The 26,082-nt window shown below is 39.4% G+C and overlaps 2 protein-coding genes and 2 long non-coding RNA genes across 4 annotated transcripts in view; 3 read left to right on the top strand and 1 right to left on the bottom strand.

Moving 5' to 3' along the window:
- Positions 1-3,764: 3,764 nt before the first annotated feature.
- LOC120544620 lies at positions 3,765-11,077 on the top strand. Its single transcript, XR_005636524.1, has 2 exons — positions 3,765-4,026; positions 10,513-11,077. It is a non-coding gene; the product is annotated as an uncharacterized LOC120544620 (long non-coding RNA).
- A 2,960-nt stretch (positions 11,078-14,037) lies between these two features.
- Positions 14,038-15,900, top strand: LOC120544641 (trafficking regulator of GLUT4 1-like). The gene is made up of 3 exons (XM_039778537.1): positions 14,038-14,648; positions 14,842-14,968; positions 15,057-15,900. Exons 1-3 carry the CDS (start codon positions 14,247-14,249, stop codon positions 15,068-15,070), a joined length of 543 nt encoding a protein of 180 aa, XP_039634471.1. The 5' UTR covers positions 14,038-14,246; the 3' UTR covers positions 15,071-15,900.
- Positions 15,901-15,967: 67 nt separating this feature from the next.
- LOC120544640 (Golgi SNAP receptor complex member 1-like) overlaps positions 15,968-26,082 on the bottom strand; it is a 41,523-nt gene continuing 31,408 nt past the window's right edge. Inside the window, exons 7-9 of the mRNA XM_039778536.1 lie at positions 17,046-17,075; positions 16,720-16,802; positions 15,968-16,467 (exon numbers count right to left, since the gene is read on the bottom strand). Of these exons, the coding sequence (XP_039634470.1) occupies positions 16,343-16,467; positions 16,720-16,802; positions 17,046-17,075 (238 nt within the window). The 3' untranslated portion in view covers positions 15,968-16,342. The remainder of the gene's footprint in view (positions 16,468-16,719; positions 16,803-17,045; positions 17,076-26,082) is intronic.
- LOC120544644 lies at positions 19,050-20,062 on the top strand. Its single transcript, XR_005636529.1, has 4 exons — positions 19,050-19,283; positions 19,389-19,490; positions 19,630-19,731; positions 19,891-20,062. It is a non-coding gene; the product is annotated as an uncharacterized LOC120544644 (long non-coding RNA).

Genomic DNA, 26,082 nt, shown 5'->3' with positions numbered 1-26,082 from the left:
TAGATATTGTCATTAGTTGCTGTCTCAGGTTAGACTGTTACTATTGGATTTATTAGTTTTGGACTTATCTTATATTTCTACAAAATGTTGCCCATCATGTCTTTGTCTTTTTTCAATTTGGAGTCTATATAGGGTGGATATGAGTTCCCCTCTCTTCTAATCCTCTTAAAAATTGTATCTTTTTTTCCCCCTTTACTTTTTGGTTGTCTTAGTAGTGAGCTCAGTGGTCTTCAGTTCACCTACTTCTGGGACAATTCCACAGACACTGAAGCCATCTGGTGGACACAAAACAAATTGACCAATCCAAACAGAACATTTCAACTGCATGCTTCCTGTGGTCACAGTAAAATAAAATCTCAATAGAAGTAAGCACACACGATCATCAGATGAAACTGGAGCAGTGTGAGTCGGTCTAAAATATTTTAAGCCCTTGAATCAATTTGGGAAGTGGTCCTTAAGTCATTGATGAGTTCTCTGAGTGAGCTGGACAGAAGTAGCTGTCCTTGAGTAAAGCCACAATAATAAAGAACAAGGAAGAGTCAGTGCATGTGTAAAATATTATAATATACTTAAATTCCATTTATGACACTTCATTTCATTATGCTCATGAAATGTACTTGAGTGACTCTTTTGGGATCTGCAAAGGTTCATAATGAGATTATGTAACTTACAAAAGAAGCCTTACTTGGTCTGGTATGACCAGAAGCTGGTGGCTTGGCTAACTTTCGATAAATATTGTTTAACTGACATAGAGGTATTTACTTTACTTTACGACTCCTCTCTACTTGTGCTGCCGTTACACTACGTTTAAGCATTCATTTCCACTTGTGGCCAAAGTGGCAGCTATTTAACAGAAGCTCCACAGTCTCACTTTAAACCATATTTAAACCTGCAATTACTGATTCTTTGGAACACCGACATATTGTAATCTTTAACAGTTGCCTATTTACACATCCAGCAGATATACGCAGCAACCTTGAGCTTCATTTGGAGTTGTGGCCCACCTGATGTATATGATGATTGATAATAGTAGCTTTAAAGGCAATTGTATGTCAAATACACCACCCTCTTTTAGAAAGTGTTGCAAAATCTTGTACTATTGATGGACTGTTTGATCTGCGGAGAGAAAGAAGAGCTCTGCGCTAACATGTGTTACTGATGTGACATTACCATGTTCTTTTAAACTGCTGCATGGGGATTTCATATGTTGCCTCTGACAACATCCACAGCACGATGACTGGTATTTCCATGGGAGTTTCCATCCTATTCCTGTCCCACAGAATCCAGTCCCCCGCTGGTTCTTCAGTGCAGAGTCACATGTATGTTTACAGACAGAAACAAACACACACATGCTGAATTTCTTAAGTTGGACAGTCTGGCCCTTTGAAGCACAATCCCTTTTAAAGCATAACACCCAATGTCACCTTTCTAATAACTGCTAGGAAACTTAGATGCCATGTTCTGTCTACTATCAAAACTAATACACCCACCAGTGCTAAGAATAGTATCAATCTCTGAGCTCAAACAAGCCTGTCCTGCTTCTGCATTTCCTTCCCACATATCAGAGCTCTTCGAGTAAGAACTACAGGAAGAAAGATAAATCATGATGCTGAGTCAAAGAAGACACGTAACATTTATCCATGCAGTAGTGACAAAGTTCACAGTGAAATGAAGACATAAGACACATATTGTTTTTAAGGGCCCCGTTTAAAAAGTGAGTGGGCTGTCAGGATATCACAAAAACAAAAGAATATTTCCCATGTTTGTGCAGGCAAGATGAATACTTTGAACACAAAGCATGTTTACACTTATTTAATTTGTCACACAACCTTCAACCCACAATTCTGTTTTATATGTTGTGAACCATTTCCCTTACGATGATGGGTGGGGCGAAGATGTGACTCGCTTGCTCCACCATCTGGCAGCCATCAATATAAAAAACAGATCTTGAGTTGCAGTAAGTGCACTGGCATCTGCTTGCAAGGCCATTTTCAATAACAGCTTTTGCAAACATGCCAAATTAGAGTTTGTTACATAAAAGCCTTAGAAATGTGAATCCAATCAGGGTGAATGTTTTACAGAAGGGGGTTTAACCTTACTTGTATACCTCTCTCTAGATATGGATAGCAGTTAGGACACACAGTCTTCAGAGGACAGTTAGATCATCTTACGTGTAGACTACAGCTTATTCTTTGGGCTGAAAATGTTTTTTCGCCACAGGCATTTAAACCCTAACCAACTATTTGACGGTGGAAGCTCATAACAAAAGATTCCCAAATATATATCAAAAAAAGTGAAGAGCACATTTTTTAGAGGCAATAGCTATGCATACAAAACAACACTATGAGTGATATGATGAATTGTCTTTCCTTTACTTGTAATACTGTTCCTACATTAAGTTGACTGTGATAATGACTTCCACCGCCACAAATGCCTAAAAATGACATTGTGGCTGAATCAGAAGGCAACAAATGTCACCAGTTAGCAATGGAGTGACTGACAAGATGTTTTTCACAAAATCTTCAAAAATCTCATATATTCTTTGATATGATTTTTTATAAAGTTGTTATAAAACAGGCAGAGGAAGGAGAATGAGACAGCGGGTTTGATCTCGTGAGTATTTGCTGTGTGTGCTCAGTGTGTCAGGTGACAATGAGGAAGCAGTTTCTTAAACTGCAGCAACCTTAAAGCTGCAGGGTGACAAAAAGCTCAGGTTCACACTGATTCGTATTTGAAGAGACAGGAAAAAAGGAGACTGGCCTTACAGTCTTCGCTGTGAGAGTGTCCGTGTGCATCGGTGTAGAGATGCTAACACATTCATCTTCACCTGCTCATGTCTCTGGTGGCCATTTACAGACTTGTTTGCTGCCTAGCAGCATAATGTTTGTGTGAGTATAGTTGCAGGTTCAAACTGATACCTTAACAGCCACATTGTGAGAAAACTCATCCTGAATCTTTTAAATGTTGACATTTCATGATTATAATTCTCCCTGAGACTTTCAACACACGTCAGAAGCAGAGTAGCATTGAAGATGCACATGTCTAACGTGTATGTCGATATAATTCTGGTTTATTTGCTGCCTCCTAACTGTAACTTCAGAGGTCAGACCAGTAGCCTTGTTATTGAACAGCTAAATTTTATATTTTAAATATAGAAAAGATGTGGGTGTCATGCAACTGTATTAATTCTGTGTGTGTGTATTCAGTATTTTTCATTTTGAGTCTTTCAGTGCATTTGTGTGAGTGCATTTAACACCCAGTATTATAAATAGCCAAAGTAAAGCTTTGTTTTAATTAATAACCCATACAACACATTTATAATAAAACATGTTCATATAAACAAATCAATTAGGCTACCATGTGTTTTTTATTGTTGTTTGTTTGTGATGCTATAGCCTACTTGTCAAACCTTCACTGTGGTCATACTCTCATAAACTCAAAAAAAAAAATAAAAAAGACAGACATTGCTTTATGTCCTGAGCAATGCGACTTCCTGTTAGCCTAGAAATGCGGGTCTGGCTTGTCTGACTATCTTCCTGCGTGAATCAGATACGACTATTAATAACGATCTGCTGCCTCATGAGCTGCACAAAGCGTGCACACGTCAGATCCGTGCAGGTTCTGACGTCCGCTTCTCGTAGCTTCTACGTCATTACGCTGCCAGCTGATCGGAGGGGAAGCCGGGTGTGTGTCTGACTTGCTTGAGAGAGAGAGAGAGAGAAAAAAAAAAAAAAAAAAAAAAAAAAAAAAAAAAAAAAAGAGAGAGAGGAGTTGTGTAAAAGGGGCTGAAGTCCTGCGCTGCGTCCTACACTGCTGCTGCGCTGCTACGAAAAGTAGGCTGACCACCAGCAGATATGTAAAAACTGCCAGACCGTTTTATATCGTGGACGTAAAACACACAAACAGGCAGCGACACACCCTGGTGATGGTCCACGACTCCGCCGGAGTAGTGGGCGAGGCAGCCTGAACTCCGCTGGAACCGTCCTGATGGTTGGCCGCGCAGGAGCAACCCGGCCGGTGGTCAAGGTGGGGCGTATGACTCGCTGTGAGAGGCTGTCTGTGTGTTTCTGCTGGCTAAACGCTTCTTCCTGTCAGCCTGATTTAGCCTGTGGCGGCTTGATGACCCAGTTTGCGTTGAAACGGTAACTGGAAAACCAGTCCTTAGAATATTTAAGTAGATTTCTGGCTAACAGAGGCAGCTTTCTGCACAATTTGGCGTCGTCGGATTGCCGAGGATATAGATTTGATGTTAGTAGTTCTGGCTGAAGGCCTGTCTGTGTGTCATGTAGGCTATAGATCATATCCTCCAGGCCCACTGACACAGAGGTGCTGAAATTAATCATGGGCCCCCTAGAAATTTGACCACGACCTCTAAGCTCCTGCAAACATTTAATCAACATTTAGATGATGTTATTTTACAAAGCCTGATAGCAGCTAAATGGATGCTTGACTTGTGCTAAAAAGTCAGAATTATGTCTAAATTAACACCGAATGGAACAGAAAAGCCAGCAAAGGTACACAGACAGCATGCTATAAGTGCTAAAAGATTTACAGGTGTGTTTTACATTATATTTAAACCAATTGTGTCACGTAGTATAGAAAAACAGAAAACTGGTAGCCTACTCAAGCCTCCAGAGAATTTGTTTAGTAATTTGTACTAGCACTTAACTGTCAAATGTTGTATTATAGGCTATATCAACCTGTGAAGTCTGCATTTATGTAATCCAAACGTGTCAAAAAGTGGCAGATTTGCTGAGTTCATAATAGGCCAAGGAAAAAGCCTGTGCTCAAGTAGGGGATAGGTGAAAATCAGGAAGATAACTAGGGCGATAGATAACATTTCTCAGTAATGCAGTGACGCCAGCAGTCATCTGATCTTTCTTTAAATTAAAGATCTACACAAGAATATTACTTTTAGATGTCTGGAAGAACGAGTTAAACATTCTTACAGCAGGTGACGTATTTAGGCCTCTATGTACAGCTCAAGTCTCCTCCACTCATTTATATACTATTCTTTTTTTTACATTTAAAAAGCAAAGTGCAGTAATGCATACCTAAAGTAGTATTTCTCTGGAATAATGGTCAGGAAGGGAAAGCTTACTGTAGTGTACGTTACATCGATGGAGCCTGGCTTACATAATTGTACAGCCAGAGTTCAGTGTGCCGGTAGGAATGCGCAATAGGCTGTGTCACGAGCTGCATTTGTGCCATTGCAACCCGGAGCGTGACAAGCCACCCTGTCAATGAGGATCACATGGCAATGACAGGGTGTCAGTTAAAAAGCAACTAATCTTGACTACATGTGTTGTTTGCCCTGCATCCAGGCAAAAATAAGCAACCTCCCCTGTGTTGGTTTTATTGCCTACATTTGCAGAAGTGAAGCCATCTTGCTCAACTTGGGTTACACCCTTCATTCCTATTGCGTGCCTTGTCAAGGGAGGATGGGGCAAGAATGGATGTGTTATGTGGGTTCATTTAGGGGAAAATAAATCCAGTTCTTTCAAACAAAATGGCACAGACTGCCTGAGGACAGGCTTACAGGCCTCATACCGTACCATCTCCCAGGATGTCATGAATTCAGAATGGCATTCAGCTATTCCTCTTAGCAAGTAAAAACAACACACACCCTTTATTTGTACTGATCTCGGGATTAAAGTCAGATAGCCTTCAAAGTCCTGAAAACCGCTAGCAGCAGTGCATAAGAAGAGGCTCCCTGCACTATGATCAGTGTGTTGCCAAAGCCACCGCCCTTTCCCTGTCTTTGTCCCAATTCCCAGTCTAAAATGATCAGTGTATATTGCAGACTACAATCTGGGGGAGTAAACTCTCTCCAACATGGGCCCCACCCACACAGCAGAGGAATGCACCTGGAGTGATATATGTAATAAAACATTTAATTATCGCGTGTTTCTGTTCACAGAGCTGTAGCAGCAGTATGCAAATCTACACCTCCTGTCATTTCATCTGCTAATTCTACAATTCCTCACATATTTGCTTGCACAGTTTCATCCCTGATGGTCAGACCAATGATTGAAGTATCTTATTTCGTCACCTCATGTGGGATTCTCACACAACGGCATGACCCTGATTATGAAAAGATCAAATGAGTGGGCTCGTAGCATGGAGAGCGGTCTGACCCACGCGCCATCATAACGCCCTTTTTTTGTTTTCTGTTCTGTTCTCTTCAACAGAAGTGTGCAGCTTCCACCTGTTCCACATCTCACCTGACTTTTATTATTCATAATTTTCAGTAATATTTAAGCTCTCTAGATAAATACATCTGCTCTGGCTCTTGCAGCTAAGTCTAAAAAATGTCAAAAATTCCTCCTTGCATTGTACATGGTTCCTTCACACTCTGTTTACACACCACCATACCTTTTTTCTTTTTAACACGGACATCCTGCCTGCTCAACTCCAGAGTGTCTTTCCTTTTTCTTATCCTCCCTGTTGTGGCAGAGTATGCACGTCCCAGATAAGCTCAGTCTTTTGTCTATTAGACTGTGTTATCTCTTTTTACACCGTTGCCCCATGTATAAAAGCCTGTCTCAAGGCCTTCCACAGTGGCTGTCATGTGGCTCAGTCTGACTCCCTCGCCTGCATAAAGCCAGAGAAGGAGAGGGGAGGGTGAACCTGACAGAGAAGCCACGTCCGCCTCGTCCGCTGCAGACCAGATGTTAACGAGTAGATAGAGAAAAGAAGGGTGAAGGATAGAGGGATGGAAAAGGAGGAGTGGAAGAGACTGTGCGAGCCCACAGCAGCCGGATGGAATTTCTAACCTACGCAGCTGGAATGTCAGGAATGCAGGACAGTCTGATCTGACTGAGAGAAAGGGTAGAGAGGACAGACAAGTTAGGAAAGACTCAAAAAGAAGAAGTAGAAGAGATATGGGAAAGAGTGGCACAGCAAAATAGTCGGGGGGGCTCAACACTGCCCGTCATTGTGAACATTAAGATACAGAGTCACTGTTTGTGGAAGGAGTGGCACGCGATGGAACAAATAACTTATTCAGTTTAAGTTTGAGGTTGTGGCAGCCACAGTCGACAGTTATGACTATCAGCGGCCCTGTGTGTGGCCCCATGGATGTATTAAGAGAACGGTGTGGCCCGAGGACTTTTACTGTACATTCTACATTCTCTCCCCTGACTTAATTCAGACCAACACTGGCAGGAGTGCGTGTGCAGGCCTGTGTGGGGAGGAGGGGGTTGGTTGACTTTATGATACAGATGTGACAAATGGCGGCCTTCTTTTGCTAAAGATCCACTTTTTTTGCAACGTACACTACAAAAGATTATGTCAAATCAGTGTTTCTGGCATTTTTTATTAGTCATGCTTGAGGTGTGTCTCTAGAGATGGCAGTGTCAGTCAGTCAGTCAGTCGCTCCACCATTTTGGCCCAGCTTGTAATATCTCAGCTCAACCTATGGATGGATTGCCATGAATTTTGGTACACACATTCATGAACTGTGATAACTTTTCATATAACACCATCATCAGGTCATGGCCAAATAACCAATGGCATTCCCGTCAGGCTCAGTTTTACTTTGCTATTAAGCAAATTGTTAGCATGCTAACATGCTACACTAAGATGGTGAATATTATACCTGTGTACACTGTGCCTAAATACCAAGCAGCAACCTCCCAGCCTGAAAACTGAAGGCAATGTGGAAGTGGCGTAAACCTGTGGCCAGCGGGGGACACGCCACTGTTTGCAAGAAGAAGTCTGATTGTATAGAAGTCTATAAGAAAATGACCCTACTTCTCACTTGATTTATTACCTTAGTAAATAATTCCCTAATGAGGGTCTCAATCGCTAGTTTTAAGTCTATTTCAATACAGCATGATAAATTATGGACCCATTTATTTTTTTAAAGACGATAAAGCAGGGCATACTTTTGGGCGTGGCAACCTTGTCATTAACAATTGACAATAAGTCATTTATTACTCTTTGTATAATGAATTTTGATAACCAAGGGTCTAGGGAAGCCATTTTTATGTGCATCTTGGGATGACACACTAAAACACGTGTGCAGTGGGCCACAAAAGGTGGAAGCAAACCAGGAAGAGACCACACCTTTGCCGTGCGCACTAGTGTGCAACTGCCAGAAAGAGGCTCAAAGTGTGTGGAACCTGCCAAATTTAAGTGCCAATGTATTTTGCCTATTAAATAGATAAACTTAAATATTTACAAAAAGATAAGCATGGGGTGTGAAGTGCAGCTGCATTAGTAGTGTAAAGCAAAAATGTCAAACAAACCAAATAGTCCTACTGGAGATGCTGTGCCTTTCGAGAGAGCAGTCTTGCTTAAATAGGCCTGGTAGAGGTTCCAGCACATTCGGCTAGCGAGCCTCAGCTCTGACCGCAGAATCCTGAAAGAGAGGTGAAAATCCTGCAGGCAGAGCAGAGAAATTGCAGCAACTTTCATTGGAATTAATGGGTGTCATTTTATAGTCCAGTAATCAGTCACATGACTTACTAATTAAAAAAATTAACACTCGATTGTAGAACATTTATGAGACACTGCTTTGATTGGGAAACAAGTGTTAATCTGGCATGGCATTGGCAGATTTCTTTTGGTGGTTTAAAAAAAATAAGAGTAGTTGATTTGACTATTGATACTTTTTTCAGTGTACATCAGTCACAAGTCAGAACAGGCCTCTGTGCATGCTGACTCACCCACACTGCTGATAAATTTGCCAAGAGGTTGGGGGAAAATCTTATTTGTGTACAACCTGTGTATTTTCCATGTTGATCAGTTATATATGTGTGAATAGAAATGACTCGATGGCCCTCCTCAGGATGATTCTGAAGTAAAATCCAAACTAAGTGTGAGACAAAATGGTTGCTCCCTGCAGCGGTGTCTGTAAAATGTTCATACATCTTGTTTGTTCCCCCCCCCTGCTGTGCACAGTCTACAGCCCGCGGGACACTCAAATACCTGAGATTATTCTGGTTCTCCTTACTGCAGGAATGTACAGTATGTGTTACTCATCATCAACCAGAGAAGTGGAGCATGTCCTCAATATTTTAAGATCACACATTACATTCTTCGAAGGCAAGAAAAGCACAGACCTGCTTTAGCTTTACGTGGGGTCAGTTTTCAAACTTTTAGTATGTTTAATCTCACTGGACATCTTTCATGTATTTGTACATGCAGTTAACAGGGAACTGTTTATGTATTTCCCTACATCAGCTCCAACTAATATCCACTCCGTAAGGTCTGGGCTGGCAAGCTAAGTGGTAATTCAGGTAAGAGTTATGTGTTTTCGCAAACCGTATGATCGACAAAAGAAAGGAAGTTAAAGCTTTAGTGTGTAACTTTTTGTGCGGTCACGGAAGGCTTGTATCATGTGGACACACAGACAGTTTTGTTGTCATTACTTATAATTCCTCATCGGGGCGGCAGAAACTACGCACAATAGCTTTAAAAAGAAAAAGGAATCAAATATTCAAAAATCCCACGTTTGTGGCTTTATGAAGCAGTTCTAGGCTCAGTGGAGCTTTGAGCTAAATGCTAAAGTCAGCATGCAAGCATGCTCACAGTGGCAATGCTAACATGCTGATGTTTAGCAGGTTTACAATGTTCACCATTTTAGTTCAGTGAGTTAGCATGCTAATGGATGCTAATTAGTACAGCACAAAGTACAGCTGACAGGATGGTCATTAGTTTTACAGGTATTTGGTCATAAACTGGTATACATATAGTGGATTTAATGTAAACACAATTCATCTTTTATATATATATATATATATATATATAATTAATTAATTAATTATCTTTTCTATGTGAAAATGTCAATGTCGTGTCTGTTGGAGAAAGTTGCCTGCCTAAAACATAACCACTTAAAACACCCCAAACTCCAGATTAAGATGATGGAAATTAGCTACTTCTATCTATTCATGTCTATTCTACTTTTTCACATGTAGACATGCAACTTAGTCAGACTTATGCCAAGTGTGCTTTGAACGTACAGGCTTCAACATGTAGAAGACATATATCCGGTGTAGCTACATGCTTTCTCTCTGGGAAACACCCAAACATTCACTTGATTAATTAAGACTTCAAAAACAATAGATTCTTAAGACTTCTGAAAGGATTCCAGGATCTTTGCTAGAGGCATGTCTACTCCTCTTCATGTCCTCTTGCTCCTGCTTTGTAACCACGGTAACTGGGAAAAAAAAGAAAAGGAACTGGCCTGTGATTTTGAGCATCCTAACTAAGAGAATATCTAAGAATGTCTTGCTGGCACTGTCTAACGTGCAGAGGCAGAACTGAGCAGCTGATGCATGTATCCCTCCTGGTAATCTGACGCATGATCTTGTGTGCATCTCCCCCAGTCCTTCTTACATATCAGCTCATTTCACCCACTTACTCACAGCTGATCGCACACTCTGTGGCTCGACTGCACCCACTTACTGTACGTGTGTGACTGGCTGCAGGCCACCTCATACCCACGCTACCAGAGCAGGGAGTTTAGAGGGGAAGTTAAAACGATCTTTTCTTCTCTTTCTGCAGGAATATATGCACTGAAAGCAGACGAAGGAAGGAGGAGTCACCATTTGTGCTTTAAAGCTGGCTGTCCGTTACTCCAGGGTGTCTCTCACGCTCTCCGGCTGACACCCAGCGCTCCCTCACCCTTGGCCCCAAATGGCTGACACACAGCAGTTCTTCACTGGCAAGCTTTATGTTCCTGTACACATGCTAAAGCTGCCAGCTGAAGAACTGCTCTGGTCAGCCCTGCCCCGGATGACTCAAGAAGAGGAAGTTGATGGGGGTTGCTGGGAAGAGGACTGAGAAAGGCTGTGTTTCACACACTCAGTAATCAGACTGGACTTTAATAGCTGGAAAGATTTGAGCCACCATTGTTTATATTCCTGTGTTAATCACATATAAGGTATATTTTACTTTAGGCAATACAGAATGCTTGTGTTGTGGTCTTTTTCTCACAGAAACCTGCATACATTTCATGCATGATGTTTTTTTTTTTTTTTTCCTACAATAAAGAACAATATTTTCTCAAACAGGTTATTGTTGTGGACAAAACTGCAAACTATGAACAATAAAACGCATACCAGCACTGTAGGCTCTCTTGTCCTAAAAACACACACACACACACACACACACACACACACACACACACACACACACACCTATACAAAATATGTCACACTCATCCCTTTTAACCTTTACATCTCTGGTGATCCCATTAAAGAGGAAAGATCAGATTAAATTGAAATGCTCTTTAAATTTAAAACTGTCCTCATATTAGCAATAACTCCTTAAAGTGCTGACATTTAGTCAGGACTGTATGAATCCATTTAGTTTGCTGTTTCATATTAAATGTGAAAGATGTGTATGTTCTCCAGGGCTTAAATGCATCACTAGCTGCTACAAACTACAATTTTTGTACAGACTCGGGAAGGTATTGATGTAAAATAATCTTTAAAATTGACCAATATTCACTTCAATGCTTAGTTTATTTGGCATCAGCAGCAGGTTAGTTTAACTGTATTACTGTAAATCGAATTGCTTTAATGAAGAAAACATTTTGTTTCAACTCTGTCTCCTTCAATTTATAAAATTGCCCTATTTTCATATTTACCAAATAAAATGCTTGTAATTTTCGAGCAAATAGTGCATTTTCCATTTTTCTTCTGATTTGAGCTTTGTTGGTTTGCACTGCCAAGAAAAAAACACATCTGAACTATCTGAATAGATAATTGTATGAATATATTGTTTACACTAATTATTGGCCCATTTCAAAGACAGATATTTGTAAATCAGGGGAAATAATCTGAAACTGAGGTGTTGCTGCATTTATAAACCTACAATCTAACAACCTACAATGTGGTCTTGGTGCAGTTTCCCCTATATCACCACTAGGTGGTGTGATCACCTGTCCAAAACTGCCAGAGATCCTTGTTTCACTTAAGAAAAATGAGGGAAATAAAGTCAGACTGGATTATTGCCACCTAATGTGGATGAACATGGTATTAAATATGTGGGGACATCTCAGTTGATTGGGATTCAAACATCATTGATGAAATGTTGCCCTATTCAGTGGTGGAAGAAGTATTCAGATCTTGTACTTAAGTAAATCTAGGCCTACTAATACCACACTGTAAAAATACTCTTTTACAAGTAAAAGCCCCGCATTGAAAATGTTACTTAAATAAAAGTATGTAAGTATCATCAGGAAAATGTACTTAAAGTATTAAAGTAAAAGTACTCAATGCAGAAAAATCCTCACATTTTAGAAACTGGAAACGATCCAAACAGTCTTGTCAATCAACTAAGTGTTTAATGGTCCAATCATTTCAGCTGGACTTGTAGGCCGATATATTGTTGGGTAATTTAATTTATAATAATACATCGTATTTTATAAACTATAAGTTTTTTGTGTGCAAAAATCATAATTTGTAAAATAACAAGTAACTAAGGCTGTCAGATGAATGGAGTGGAGTAAAAAGTACTATATTTCTCTCTCAACTGTAGCGGAGTTGAAGTAGAAAATGGCATGAAAAGTAAAGTACAAGTACCTCAAATTTGTACTTCATTACAGTACTTGAGTACATGTACTTAATTACATTCCACCACTGGCCTTATCCATATGTTATATCTAATATATAAGTATATTAAAAACAAAACTACATTGACCAAATCCCAAATTTTTATAATTATTATACGGACTGACATGTATGATGTAGTGATAAACACTTCATGATGGATAATTGAAATTCCTCTGATGGAATAAGTATTCAGATTTTATTTTACGTTTAAGTACTTCAGTATTATCAACAAAATGAGGTATCAAAGTAAAAGTAAAAGTGTAAAGTTTAAGTTTATTTATTTCCCTTAAAATTAAGTTAAATAAATAAAACAAATCAGAGTAAAACATCACAATAAAAAATTACATAAATTACAGATCAGCAACAGAGGACAAATTACAGATTATCCCAGCTAGTGACAACAGGTTTGATTTTGCAGTAGCCATTTTTTAAACAGTTTGGAAAATGAGGTGAGAGTTGATAATTCACGTATTGCGCTTGGTATACAGTTCCAGGTAGTGGCTGCTGTAAAGCCTGGCCAAATGCACTTCTCCTAAAGGGAACAGTGCAGTTCAATGTACAGTATTACATTATTGTCTTATTACATTACAATACATTCATTTACTGATGCATTTATTATTTTATATTTTATTGGATTTGTATCACTGATGCAAGAATCTGTAGCGTCATATGCTGTTGGGTAGTTAATTTGCAATGATACATCCGATTTTCTACACTAAGTTTATTTACTAAAGTTAGTACAAATTCGAGTACTTATATTATATTACAACTACTTATAAATATTGAGTATTTCCTTTTTATTTATTTAATTATACTAGTTGCTTTACAGATTCATGTTTTACAAAAATATGAGTCTAAAGTATGACGTAAAATGCAATAACTAAATCTTACAAATACATGTGGAGTAAAAAATAGGGAAGTATAAAGTATAAAATAGAAATGTATACTTAAAGTACAAGTAAATGATACTTATGTAGTTAACCAATTATCTAGGTGGAATCCATTTTTTATAGGCAGAAAAAGAAAGATGTAAGGGGCGAGAAAGTTTAAAGGGGATGTAAAGTTTGAATACCTGAGACAGACAGTGAGGTTCCTGTGAGACTCCCCATCTCTCTCTCTCTCTCTCTCTCTCTCTCTCTCTCTCTCTCTCTCTATCTTCCTCTCACACGCTGTGCGGTGTCCTACATGCTGATCCAGCTGATGCCCCCGCGCGTAAATGGAAAGCTTTTACGCACCGCGCGTGTTCACTTCCATAGACATTTAACTGTTGTTTTTGCATTGTCACACGCCGCGCCTGGTGCATAAGTAGGCCTTAGACACTGGGGATGTTCTGTGGAGATGTAAGGGATGCGGTAATACCTCACTACATAATAGAGGGGGGTGGGGTGTGGTGGGGGTGGGGGGGTAAAAGGCGAGGCGTGCGTCCCGACGCTCACCGCCAACTAAACGCGAGAGGGACTCAGACATAACATCTCGCTCATCAATAAGACATTGTGATGGAGTTAGACTGCTTAATTAAATAGGTTGCCTTGAAGGTATTGGGCTTTCTGAATTTATAATATTTAATCTAATGACCCCCAATGGAGAACATCTGAAGGACGACTCTTCAGCATCTCCATCCAAAGGAAAGCGGCTCGGTCACACAGATACTAAGACTTGGAGATTTCTTCTCTCTCAGTGATGGCTATCAACACTGATGCTGCCTATGGGAAAAGCGCCCTCGGCGAGAGGGAAGTTTCCAATCCCACCGACTTCCAGGACACGGAGAAGCTGCTTAGCACTGCGACCACCGAGCCCACCGGGCAGAGCAACATTAAACCGTCCGACTCCTTCTCCCTCAATATCAGAGGGAGCGTCCGGTCCCTGGATGCTGACCAGAATGGACACAGATCACCGCTAAAGTCGGGCTCCATCGGGCATCTGTCGACCCCACCCAAATCCTTGTCCCGTCTCAGCCTGGGCCCGCTGCCCTCCCCGGTGCCGCCCGGGTCCGTACCCCCAAGTTACCTCTGGCTCGCCGTGCTGTCCTGTTTCTGCCCCGCATTGCCGCTCAACATATGTGCCTTGTGGTATGCAAATGTGGTGAGTGTTCCATTTATTTACAGCTTCATTGTCTTCACAATAACACAATGTAGATTATTTTTCTTATTATTATACGCCTGTGATATATTCTAAATACAGTTTTTACACCTTTTCAAACACTACAGGTGTTTTGCTTCTGTTGCGTTTAAATAATTAATTGTTAATCACCTCCTTCATTTTCCTGTCCCATTAGTCGAGGTCTGTTCTCCATACAGGAGATATTGAAGGAGCAAGGAAGTATGGGCGTCTGTCTATGCTGCTCAGCTGTCTGGCAATGCTGCTGGGTGTGGCTGTCATCATCTTCATAGTGTTTACAATAGGTATGGAAGAAAGACATACAAACAAACACACTCAAAATGCTAAGCGTAAAGCTGTGCATCTTAATTTCTCTTTTTCTCTGCCTCTCAGAGACCCAGAAGTGAATTGTGGGATGGAAGGAGTCTACTTAAAACTTCACCTGATCTCAATTGCACAGACCAGAGGAGGAGGAGATATGTCGTTTTGAAGATGAAAAAAGCACATCTGAGTTGAAAACAAGCTTAAGAGACTCTAATGTACAAGTTGTGTTTTTCTGTTGTTGCTATGGACGAAAGAAAGAAAAGGGAAAGAAGTCGCCGTCTCATGTCAAATAACCCCAAAAACTCAGGAACAAAGAAAGGAAAATGAAGGCTGTTGTAGTGTTGGATCATCAGACAGCACATGTTGTGGAGAAAGTGTAACTACTCATAGTCCAAACTAGCGGTGCACTGATGTACACACATGCCTGACACACAGACAGAGAATTGGATGGCACTGCATTTTGCTTATTAAAAATGGCAATCATTAGATAAGAGGAATTCCTAAAGAAGACGACAGATACCATCTACATCAAAAAACAAACACATATAAGATAGGTATGTGATGTGAAGATAAATAAATACAAGCTCATCATCAGAGGCATCAGTGCACCTCTAGTCTGTAATGCCGCCACTGGCTGCCGTTTCTCTTAACATTTGCAACAAAGTACAGACTGACTGTGGGAAGATGTATATAATTATTTCATACACTGTCTAAAATGTACGTTCACCACAACACCCTACGGCAGTCATAGTGTAATATCTTGCTTTGCGTGCTACTATGACAAACTGATTCCTGTTCGGACTCTACTGAAATGCCTCATTATGTTTACAATATACTAGAAAGAGATGAATGGGGCTGTTCTCCCTGTATGCACTGTTCTTGGCACTCTGATGTTGATGTTTATACATTTATACTGTATGACTGGTTTACCGTGCCATAGTTCTGCATGTCGTAAATAAACTTGAATGAGCATGACAAAATTGAGCTCATCACCTTTATTTTATTAGGCACCGCCAATACTATATAAAGAAGAATGACATCAACAGTAGTACACAATATGACTTCATACATTTATAGTTACCATTACAACAGGATATATAAGCAGCAATATATAAAATCCAAGATGGAAATGTTATAATTCCGAAAATAAATAAACTCTCCAATCTGAAAATTCCAACAATTTCAATTAAGAATTTTTTTTATGTGATATATTTTTATTCAAAAAATAAAGTCCTTTCTTAACACTTTAAATTGATGTTTTAAGGAGCGTTAATTACAATATGAAAACGTAAAAAAAAAGTCTTGAGATACAATGAAAAACATGTTCTTAAACGGTCCTTCAGTTGACCAGCAAATCAGTGGAACGTGTAGAGCAACAGGAGTATGGTGCAGACGCCAATTACCCCGCCTAGAATTAGAGAGTCCCGCCTCTTGCGCAAATTGATTTTCTGGATGAGACTGTTGATGGTGGGGAAACGATCTGAGGGGCGGGAAAGTGTGGTGAAGGAAAATAATTAAGATCCAGGTCAGCTTTCCCTTTCTTGCGAGACAGAAAGCAGTAGGGGAAAATACATCAGCGGGGCTCTTAACACAACCAGGAAGAGGAATAAAAAGAGCTTAATGGTGTAGATCTACCGTCTCACTGTCATACCAGCTTCAGTAAAAAATACAAAGTTAAGACGGTCAGGTGAAAAGAAGAGGAGGACAAATGATTAAAACAATTAAAGGATACTGGCCAAAGTTGTCACCCTGGTCTGAATGGACTTCAACACCCCACGCTGAAATGTGATGTTCTCTTTGGTAGCCATGGCGATACTGGAGCAAAGAAGAAACCATGAGGGATTAGTTTGGAAAAGAGGCAGAGAGCTGTCTTCGCAGCATCACATTTGAGTTTAATGTTTTGGCCAAGGAGCCAAAAAGTGGGGAGGCATGATGGTTTGTTTTAATAGACCTGAATGCATTGTGTTTGCTTATTGTGTGTGTGTGTGTGACTATGTTGAGTGAGTGAGTGAAAGTAAAATGAGAGAGGAGAAGAGTGAACGGGGCGATAAAGCTTACCTTATTGCATTGTCAATGAGACTATCTGAGCTGTGAACATGAAACGGAAAAAAGGAGAGAGAAAAAGAGAAAAATCAGATCAAGTCAACTTAAAAAAACTTTATCGTCTTTTACAAAAATGTACACTACCTAAAATCATTTAAAAAGGTACAATAATTTACCATTCATCACTTGTAAGAATCCATTTTTTTTATATCTATCCATCTATCCATCTCTCTCTCTCTCTCTCTCTCTCTCTCTCTCTCTCTCTCTCTCTCTCTCCTGGTTTATGAGTCAATAGATTATACAACAGGACACAGGGAAAGCCTGTGCCATGAAACCACACAGCTCTTTGGGTCAATTATCATAAAAGAGGCACTTCCTGTGTTTCCTGCGAGACAGGAGAAAAGTGCTGGTTAATGGAGGATTATTGGGAATGTCAGAAACTGATTGGTCAAATCAAACGGCCTTGTAGCAGAAGCAAGAAATGAATCTCTATAGTATAACTGCTCTGAACACATAGTTGTACATATTTCAGGATGGTAACCCGACCCCTGTGTTATTTGTTCTAGGTGCGTATAAGCAGAACGGACACATAGATGGACGACACTGAATACACACAGCAGGTCTACATCAGCTGCCATTAGCTGCTGAGATAAGTTACGGACAGAAAAATGAAGTGTTCAGTCCAGAGCTGAGCTGAGCATATAAAGTCAGCAGTGTACATCCTGGCCGACTCCACTGGAGACCAAAATCAATACTGCGTTTTATACTTCCTCCTCATCTATTCGTCCACCTCTCCCACAACCTATGCTGTCCTCTGTGTATTCTTTCTATTCTTTACAGGCAAGGCAGCTTCTTGCTTTTGTTTGTTTTTCTTTCTTTATTTAGTTACTACCTTCCTACGTGAAACTGCTTTCCTACTTTTAAAACTTCACAGTGGTCTGATCAACGGTTTGTAAACGCGGTTTGTATGGGCCTACTTGGCATGATGGTGACACTTTTGCAACAGTTCAAAGTTTAAAGCTGCAACAGTCAATCGAAAAAAACATTCCACGTGCTACAGATGCCTACCTGTCTGAATGTGACAGTACTGTATAAGCTGGATTACCTTCGACCCATCGCAAAAATAAACTGCAACATTACGCATGCATTGTACTTGAACTGATTGTACTTGATTGCACAATTACACTTTTGTGCATACACATTTAAAAAAAAAAAAAAACAGTAGATGAGGCAGAAGCACAACGGACAGTTTTATGTGACATGCATGTTTAGAAGCAGAGTGGTACAGAAAGTTGTTAACTCTGAGAACAATTACAATTAGTGACGGCAAGTATGAGTTTTAAGACTGTTTGCCACAGAGGGATCCATTTAGTGGAAACACTTCTGGTTAGTTGTGGCTGAGAAGCTGTTATGGTTATTTACCATTAGTTAATGAGCTAATGGTTCACTGTGAAACACACCAGGACTGTCTGGCACTACACAAATAACACGTGGCCACACAAATAATTACACAAAATAAGAACATACAAATAATTGTAGCAATAATGAGTCTGACCACTAACAACATAAAGTAGCAATAAGAGAACATGATTACAATAAATGCCTATTCCTACCACAATGCCACTGGCAAAAGTATCAAATATCCATAAACGACAGAATTAAATCTCAGCATGTTGAGACACAATCATCACTTTTCCAAGAAATTAGCTTTGGCAGAGCTATGAAAATGTGTTGATATAACTCTGTTAAACAAACATTTTCTCCCCCCTTTTAGATTCTGTAAAAATGAGGGCATAATAAATGCTCTCATAAAATACAGACCAGAATCACACCTGTATATGACACCTGACAAAGCACAGTCCTGTTTTTTTTTTTTTTTAATCAACCATGTCAGACTCTACATGTCAGCCTCCAACTCCGTTTCATTTCTGATTCAACTGCTCTGTCTTCATGGAGTTTGTTTACATTTATATGTTACACATTAATCTGATGCTGTGTCCCAGATGTGATAATGCAGAACAGTCACACATCAAAAACATTACAGCCAGACAGCAGCAACAAGTGTGTCACAGCTGTAGAGTGCTGCCATGGGATTCAACAGAACATTGTTTATTATTTTGTCATTTTTCTTCATCTTTTTAGGCTCATCTGTCTACATTTCAGGCCGACCAGTGTCTTACAACACTGGCAACAACAGAAACATCAGTTGCGATGAAGAGAGAATAGGTGCGGAGAATCAGTACAATGTTAAAGGTAAGCTTAACCCAGCATCTTTATCCGAGTGTCTAAACTGGAACTTTCTGTTGGATCATCTGTAGTTCTAGAACATTGTCCTCTCTGCTGTCTTCTCCTCTACAGATGATACTGAAAAAAAAATTTCTCTGGGTAACATCAGCAACATTCATATTTCTGGAACAAACCACGGATGCATTGGAGGAAGGAATAACTACACTGTGACAGGTGGGTTATCTTTCTCATATGGCTGGGCAAAGTGAGTGGTTTATTTTTGATTAATTACTCATGTTCAGAGATCTGTAGAGCACATATCTGAATATTATTAACTGTTTTCAATCTCTTATATTTGATGGTATTTAAACAGGACAGATTGCAGCCAAGTCCAATATTGGCAACGTCAGTAATGTTACTGTTGGTAACAACTCGGGATCAATTGGTTCAGGGAACCGCATTAACATTAGCTGAGGTAAGAGGGAAGAGCACAGATGTATTGGTCACTTAGAACACAGTACTGAATGTGTGCATGTGCTTATAACATGTTTGCGTGTGTTCATGTTTTCTGATAATGCATCAGTTGTTTATCACCAATGTTTTTATTCTGTCTTGCTCTCTTCTTTCTGCACAGCTTTTCGTCTCTCTTGGGAAATTGCTCTCCGACAGATCGTGAACCACTCAGCTTAGACTGATGTCTTATAATGGAAATCTTACAACACAAGAATAGAAATGAGAGATTCATGCTTTGAAATCAGATTCAAGATTCATCAGCTTCAATATTAAAGAAACTAAAGTCAATATGCCGCATGTCTCTGTCTTCGCATTGTTTCTTTTTAAAATGACACACATTATCACCTTTTCTCTTCATTTAAAGCTGAGCTGGGAACATGGGAAAGATGTTCTTATCGGTCTAAAATTACTGTAGAGGTGGAAGCAAATCATTTAAATCGTTATTTAAGCAGCAGCTAAACACTACACAGGATTGTAATCATTTTGACCGGAAGAAGATCGTAAATTAAGGAATTCAGCGACATGGGTGTAATTGGGAGCCTGGTTTTCTAGACCTCTTAATTGCCGCCCACATCTTCGAGTATTACAGTGATTTAAATATAATTAAATTAATAATAAAGTGAGGAGGAACCTAGCCTTGAAATCTAGACGCACCCTAGCGGCAGCAAATGTAATTTGCAGCCAGGGTCAGTCTAGCAACTCTCCATTGGCTTGCGAGCTGGAAAAACCAAATTCTGGTCAGGCCAATCGCATCGTGTATAGAGTCGGTGGGCGGGCTTAACATAAGGACGTCAGAGTTGTGACGGTTCCGCGTGAATGGCTGATGATGATGGCTGCTGCTGCTGGCAAACAGCGGTCTTTCGAATCGGCGTTGGCCGCGATTTTGGAAGACTTGGAGTTAAGCACTAAAGTCATTCTTAAAAAAGGAAGATGTGTTCGGAGTTTTGCCAACCGGATACGGCAAAGGTTTAATCTATCAACTAGCTAGTTGGCTATCAGTTCAGAGGGAATTTGAAAGACAACCATTTATCCCGCCCCTCGGATTGAGCCCTGCCAATGGTGAGTTCCCTTGTCAGGCTAAGAGGAACCAGCAATACAGTCCAATTTTCAGGCTAGATAATTAGTGTATTATAACAGAGTGGCAGCAAGGTGGGGCTATAGCCAAACCTATGGACAAATGTAATTGATCCTTGGATGATATTTATCTAGGTCACAAGTTCAAATGTTAAAAAGAAGCTTGAGAGGTTGATCATAAACATACGTATGGTTTCAATAAGACATTTAAATAAGCTGCTCTAGCAAAGTTGGGAGCTAGCACTAAAATTGAAACTTCATTTAATTGTTTCTGTCCATCCATTATCTGTAAAAAGGTGCCTCCATTAGCATGTGGATAGGTGATGAGATTATAAAGTAGTATAACAGTAGTCTTATTATAACAGTCAGCCAAATGTTTAATATGACTTACAGTGCCTTGCGAAAGTATTCGGCCCCCTTGAACGTTTCGACCTTTTGCCACATTTCAGGCCTCAAACATAAAGATATAAAACTGTAATTTTTTGTGAAGAATCAACAACAAGTGGGTCCCAATTATGAAGTGGAACGAAATTCATTGCCTATTTCAAACTTTTTTAACAAATAAAAAACTGAAAAAAGTGGCTGCAAAATTATTCAGCCCCTTTACTTTCAGTGCAGCAAACTCTCTCCAGAAGTTCAGTGAGGATCTCTGAATGATCCAATGTTGACCTAAATGACTAATGATGATAAATAGAATCCAGCTGTGTGTAATCAAGTCTCCGTATAAATGCACCTGCTCTGTGATAGTCTCAGAGGTCCGTGTAAAGCGCAGAGAGCATCATGAAGAACAAGGAACACACCAGGCAGGTCCGAGATACTGTTGTGGAGAAGTTTAAAGCCGGATTTGGATACAAAAAGATTTCCCAAGCTTTAAACATCCCAAGGAGCACTGTGCAAGCGATAATATTGAAATGGAAGGAGTATCAGACCACTACAAATCTACGAAGACCCGCCGTCCCTCTAAACTTTCAGCTCATACAATGAGAAGACTGATCAGAGATGCAGCCAAGAGGCCCATGATCACTCTGGATGAACTGCAGAGATCTACAGCTGAGGGTGGAGACTCTGTCCATAGGACAACAATCAGTCGTATACTGCACAAATCTGGCCTTTATGGAAGAGTGGCAAGAAGAAAGCCATTTCTTAAAGATATCCATAAAAGTGTCGTTTAAAGTTTGCCAAAAGCCACCTGGGAGACACACCAAACATGTGGAAGAAGGTGCTCTGGTCAGATGAAACCAAAATCGAACTTTTTGGCAACAATGCAAAACGTTATGTTTGGCGTAAAAGCAACACAGCTCATCACCCTGAACACACCATCCCCACTGTCAAACATGGTGGTGGCAGCATCATGGTTTGGGCCTGCTTTTCTTCAGCAGGGACAGGGAAGATGGTTAAAATTGATGGGAAGATGGATGGAGCCAAATACAGGACCATTCTGGAAGAAAACCTGATGGAGTCTGCAAAAGACCTGAGACTGGGACGGAGATTTGTCTTCCAACAAGACAATGATCCAAAACATAAAGCAAAATCTACAATGGAATGGTTCACAAATAAACATATCCAGGTGTTAGAATGGCCAAGTCAAAGTCCAGACCTGAATCCATCGAGAATCTGTAGAAAGAACTGAAAACTGCTGTTCACAAACGCTCTCCATCCAACCTCACTGAGCTCGAGCTGTTTTGCAAGGAGGAATGGGCAAAAATGTAAGTCTCCGATGTGCAAAACTGATAGAGACATACCCCAAGCGACTTACAGCTGTAATGGCAGCACAAAGGTGGCGCTACAAAGTATTAACTTAAGGGGGCTGAATAATTTTGCACGCCCAATATTTCAGTTTTTTATTTGTTTAAAAGGTTTGAAATATTCAATATATTCCGTTCCACTTCATGATTGTGTCCCACTTGTTGTTGATTCTTCACAAAAAATTACAGTTTTATATCTTTATGTTTGAGGCCTGAAATGTGGCAAAAGGTCGAAAAGTTCAAGGGGGCCGAATACTTTCGCAAGGCACTGTACTTCCAATTTCAGAATTACTATTTTTCACGAGTTCTGTTTTTAACCTGAACTTTAATTTTGGTTTAGCGACCATGTGACCTGAGTTTGAGTTTGTAGCAGTTATGAAGTAAAACTTGTGAATCAGCAATGTGGAGGCTGGAAACAGCATTTAACCATCAATCAACCATAAGCGATTAGAATTATAATTGATTTTTTTATTTAAAAGAACTTTGCTTTAACCAACCAATAATATGTTGGCTGATTTAGAATCAGTCAGCTATTTTGCTATTGTCAGAACTTCCCTGAGAGTAAATAGGTCATCAGTCTGTGTTTCTGTGAAGGATATATTATGTAACACAGAGAACACCTGGGTCTTATTTCTTTAAGTTATTTGGGTTAGCTATCTCCCCAGCTCCTTTAATTTAAAATATTTCTCACATGTGTGTAAAGTGTAAACTTTAGTGCTAGGGCCCTACTTTGCTAGAGCATCTTATTTAAATGATCCTATTGAACCCATGAATGGTTTTGTTTTGCTAGATTCCCGACAACACAACAATTTAACAGATTTTGTAAAAGGAAGTAAGCTGAAAAGACACTGATGAATCCTGTTGATTTTGTGGATATTGTAAAGAACAATAAAATACACTACGAAGACATAGCAGCGACCATAGCTAATTGTTACAAGAATATGTGGTAATGTCTACACAGTAATTAAACATTGGTTTGGTTTTACAAAATACAATTTCGAGCAAATTACTGAGCACAAATGTGAGTGAGTTCAAGTCTGGATCCATTAAGTGCTCTTCACAAGTCCCTGTAATGACACCTTGTTTCTTCAACAGAAAAGAAACTGTAGGAGAAACTGTAAAATGTACTTGTTCTGTAATAGCGGATGTTTGTGAGGCAGAGGGCTCATAGTACACAGTAACTTCCATGGCCCCCTTTACATCCACAGGTGAACATTTCAAGAAACATCAGCTGATGACAAACCTCACATATCCTCTTCAGATTCTGTGGGAACAAATAAGTTTAGCTGAACAAACAAAACTGCTTTTAACCATATAAGGAAGTTCCTCCTCTTAAACTCCCAGAAAGACATGAACACGCGTGTGCAGGACATTTATAAAAAACGGTCTTCTCTACTCAGTTCAACAACAACCTCACCTCAAAGCACAGGACAAACAACTGAAACCAGTGGTAAGATAGCCAATACCCAACATCTTGATGTGGGTCTGGCTTGTCAGGCTAAGTGGGTCAGTGTAAGGCTTATCAGTTCAATTTTCTAAGCACAAACGGACATTTGGAAAAACAGAAAAATGGGCCAAATACTAGCTTACCTCAAAGCACAGGACAACCAACTGAAACCAGTGGTAAGATAAAGACTGCATGCATGTCTGTTTTTCAGTCAACTGCTTTTTTTTCTTTTTTTAAACACAACAAATTTACTGTCATATATTTTATTTTGCATTAGATATTCAGGCTATGACAGACTCTCTTACACTTTGTGCTAAAGTGAAATTATCAAAGAGAGAAACACAATATGCTAAAAAGTGTAAAACATTTTGACTGAACCCATTTTTATGATAATCATGGTTTTACTTTCTTCTTGGCCATTCTCTGACTCTCTAGATTTCAGCAGGAACAACGTCTAGAGTTGCTGATATCCAGAACATAAGCATTGACGACAACGCAGGGAAAGTTGGTGCCGGTAATGAAGTCGACATTGAAGGTAAATCTGAGTGTGCCTATTCTTTTCTCTAAGGTTGTTTGGACAGTTTCATCAAATCTCTTTCTCGCATGACTCTTACAGGAGGTCTTGGACGCAATTCTAATCTGGGCAACACCACTAACATCACTGTCAAAGAAAAGAATACAGACACAGGACGCATTGGAGCAGATAATAAATATAAAATAAAAGGCAAGATATTCCTCTTATTGCTTATCCTTTTATTAAATTGCCAGAACTGTATTAACAGTCCAGTTTATTACTTATGTTCAGATATCAAAATCTTAATGGCAAAAATCTGAGTTTCTGTTGTCAACTTTGAATTCCTTATCTCAATTCTCATATTTTAACAGGAGGACTGAAAAATGGTGTAAGTGTTGGCAACATTTCTGATGTTGTAGTTGGTAATAACTCAGGATCCATTGGTGCAGGGAATAAAATCAACATCAGATAAGGTAAGAAATGTTAGAGATTTACTATCAGATGTGAGCATATCATGTGATATGTTAATTATTTACCTGTGAATGCATCATTGTAAAACAATATAATCTGGGACTTCTCATCAATATTTTCGATCTTTCTTACTCTCTTTGTGTTTCTCCCTTTTTAGGAAATCGGCCTCCAACTCTTCTAAAAACAATGCACCATTTGTTGAATGTAGAATTCATGATTTCAAATCAACAGAAAGAGTCAGTCATCCGATGAATGTAAAGGATATACAAGTGAAAATAAAGTAGAGTACATGCTCTATGAGACCGTCTTTGTCTGAATATTTATAATTTCTACTGACCTTGCTCTGAGGGATATTCAGTGCCTTGAAAGTGTTCTTATATTCTTTGTCCTTCATCCAAACATTGTCATGAATTTGTTTTCATTTTGGATTTGTCTTTGTGATATAGTTTTTGTCAGTAAACTGACTAACTAGCAGTTGGGTTTTCTAAATACATATTCCAGTATTTAACCTAAAATGATTTACTGTGATTACACACTGATAATCTCCCTTCAATCTATTATGCTTCTGTAAAACAGTGGCTGCACCAGGTATGGCGTAGTTGCGTTATAATAATAATAATAATAATAATAATAATAATAATAATAATAATAGGGACACATAAGATTACTGCAGAGCTATAGGCTGAGTTGATGAAGAATACAGAGCTTAATATTACTAAGCCTCCTAATAGTCACTTTGGGGAATACAGGCAGAGTGTGAGAGAATGACAAAATGTATATATGTGATTAAGTTTAATTCTGGATAAAAGACCATAAAATAATAAAAGCGAATTATCTCTGATAAATATCCCTTATTTTTCTAATAGAGAGATTTTGTGAGGTGCACTTAAGCCTGCTTTCAGTGAGACTGTTGGTCAAATAAGGAACATCTACAGTATACCTGTGCTCAGGACAACGTCCAACATTTAGACATGAAAAAAAGAGATTATTGTCAAGATATCAAATGTATTCAAACTTTGAACTGTGCAGCTATGACTACTCAGGCCAGCTAATTGTTTTATA

Source organism: Perca fluviatilis, chromosome 16 (assembly GCF_010015445.1).
Source record: "Perca fluviatilis chromosome 16, GENO_Pfluv_1.0, whole genome shotgun sequence".
NCBI lineage: Eukaryota > Metazoa > Chordata > Actinopteri > Perciformes > Percidae > Perca > Perca fluviatilis.
The sequence above is the reverse complement of the archived record's forward strand: the minus strand, read 5'-3'. Positions and strand labels throughout refer to the sequence as shown.

What these genes read in the sequence shown, in the direction of transcription:
- LOC120544641 (XM_039778537.1), top strand. Translation starts at nt 14,247, where the DNA reads ATGGCTATCAACACTGATGCTGCCTATGGGAAAAGCGCCCTCGGCGAG. An exon ending in CCTTGTGGTATGCAAATGTG is followed by an intron (nt 14,649 to 14,841) that starts GTGAGTGTTCCA and finishes CTGTCCCATTAG; the next exon opens with TCGAGGTCTGTTCTCCATAC.